This window comes from Haliaeetus leucocephalus, unplaced genomic scaffold (genome assembly GCF_000737465.1).
Source record: "Haliaeetus leucocephalus isolate CR32 unplaced genomic scaffold, Haliaeetus_leucocephalus-4.0 Scaffold2, whole genome shotgun sequence".
NCBI lineage: Eukaryota > Metazoa > Chordata > Aves > Accipitriformes > Accipitridae > Haliaeetus > Haliaeetus leucocephalus.
The window spans coordinates 17,063,221-17,065,281 of record NW_010972438.1 but is presented as its reverse complement, the minus strand read 5'-3'; the positions used below and the strand labels follow the sequence as shown (position 1 = coordinate 17,065,281).

Here is a 2,061-nt window from a genome sequence, read left to right as displayed (position 1 = left end):
CCCCGGCCCGCCCCGCAGCCGGCAGCGGGCAGGAAGCGGGCAGGGGGCGGGCAAGGGAGGAACGGGGGGCACCGGATGGGCTGAAAGCCGGGGCTGGGGGGTAAGGCAAGGGGAAGGTGGGCAGGAGGCAGGCAGGGGGTGGGCCGGGCACCCTCCTGCCCCACGCTAGAGGCAGAGAGATGGGGCCGGAGCCCCGGAGAGCCCCGCGGCGCTTGGGGACACATGCAGAAACCAAGAGCAGCATCAGTTTATTGGCCTGGTGACAGATGACACCCTGTCCTGTCCCCCCTGCCACCCTGGGGACACCCCAAAAGAGAACAGCATCCCTCACGCCAGCCACCTGTGCCTCCCAGTCTCACGGGACGCCCTGGACCCCTGTCCTCTGCTCGGCAGAGGGGACGAGGCAGCGCTCACTTCAGCTGGCGCAGGAAGCCCAGCAGGGCCCGGTGGAAGTCCTCTGGCTTGTCCAGGTAGCAGGCATGGCCGGCATCGGGCACCACGGCCACGCGGTGCCTGGGGAGGTGCCGGAGGCTCTGCAGGGCCTGGGGACCCAGGCTTGCATCACGGTCACCGTACAGGATCAGGGTGGGCGTCTGGGTAAGGGGAGAGAGAAAACCAGAGCAGTTGTCAGAGGGGGAAATGGCCACCACGCTTCCCTGGGCTGTGCCCACCTCCATCCATCACCGCGGGGGCTGCAAAGCTGAGGGAAGGCAGGTGCCAGCCCCCACCATGAGCTGGGAGAGGCACAGGTCCCCCTCACTCACCCCAGAACAGGGCCACCCTCCATCCAGCTGGCCCACAAGGCTCGCCAGCACTCAGGGACCCCCCAGGAGCCCCACAACCCACCTCACCTGGACCCGGTGGTACTGCTCAGCAGCGTAGTCCTTGGTGCCCACGGGCGCAATAGGCACGAAGCCGGCCAGCCGGTCCCCTTGTGCCAGGAGGAAGGGCAAGGCAAAGCGGCCACTCATGGAGGGGCTGATGAGAACGGGCCTCCGCATGCCCAGCTCCTGGAGGACACGGTCCAGGAAAGCCACTCGGCCCTGTGCTGTGGCCACCATCTCCGCTGGGGGTGAATCCCCATAGCCTGGCATGGGGCAGAGGGCACAGGGTGGGCACGGGGCAGGGGGGATTATGCAGCCTGCAATGGTCTCTCACCCCGAGGCTCAGCTGGCTTGGCAAAACTTGGGCACCCGATCAAGCCCCAGCAGTTGTACAGCCACAGCCACATGCCAGCTGGACCGAGCCAACCCCAGCCAAAGGTTCTGGGTGGCCATGGAGGTCGATGCCCCAGGGCAAAGCCAAACCCCAGGCACGCTGCCCCCAGGACCGCTGCTAGCTGCCTAAAGAGGTCCAAGGCCCAGCAGTGGCTGAGGTGAGAGACTGGAGCTGCCCAGAGGGATCAACTTAAGCGCAGTGCCATAGTCCTACCGGGCAGATCTATTGCGACCGCACGGTAGCCTTCTCCGGCGAGCAGCGCCAGCGTGCCCAAGGCCTCCCACGTCTTGGAGGTGAACGCCTGGCCATGCAGGAACAGGACATCGGGCCTGCGGTGGGGAAGACAGGTGGGAAGGGGGTTCAGGGAAGACGCCGTACCCGTGGCCATGAGGGCTGGTGGGGGACCGATCCCCAGGGCCTGTCACCCCCCACCTTCCTCTGCTACATGAGCCGGCGGGCTGACCCACCTCCCGGGGCTGGCAGTGCCGCCGGCCTGGGGCCCTGCAGAAACCTCCCTGTAGAAGACGGGGGGCTCTCCCGCAGCCATTCCCGTCCGTGCGGTGGCGTTGGCCGCCGGCCGGCCCCGCTTCCCTGCGTCAGGGTGCAGGAGGTAGAGGAGGAAGGTGAGGAGCGCCCCGAGGAGCAGCAGCCCCAGGCGGCTGCGGGCGAGCGGCATCTCCGCTCCCCCTGGAGAAGGAAAATGGCAGCGAGGGGCTGGAAGCCCCAAACCCCACCGCTGCGGGGGAGGCGGGGTAGGGCCCAGACCGCGGTGCTCTCTCCTCAGCTCCGGCCCGGCCTGCGCCCCCCGTGCCCGGCGCTGGCAGCCCCGCTCGGCCCCGGCCT

General features: G+C 68.5%; 1 protein-coding gene across 1 annotated transcript; it reads right to left on the bottom strand.

The window, feature by feature from the left end:
• Nucleotides 1-410: 410 nt before the first annotated feature.
• On the bottom strand, nt 411-1,894 carry ABHD14A (abhydrolase domain containing 14A). Its single transcript, XM_010573780.1, has 4 exons — nt 1,686-1,894; nt 1,432-1,547; nt 852-1,087; nt 411-593 (listed from the first exon to the last, which is right to left on the bottom strand). The coding sequence occupies exons 1-4, from the start codon at nt 1,892-1,894 to the stop codon at nt 411-413; spliced, it is 744 nt and encodes a 247-aa protein (XP_010572082.1).
• Between the last annotated feature and the right edge of the window lie 167 nt (nt 1,895-2,061).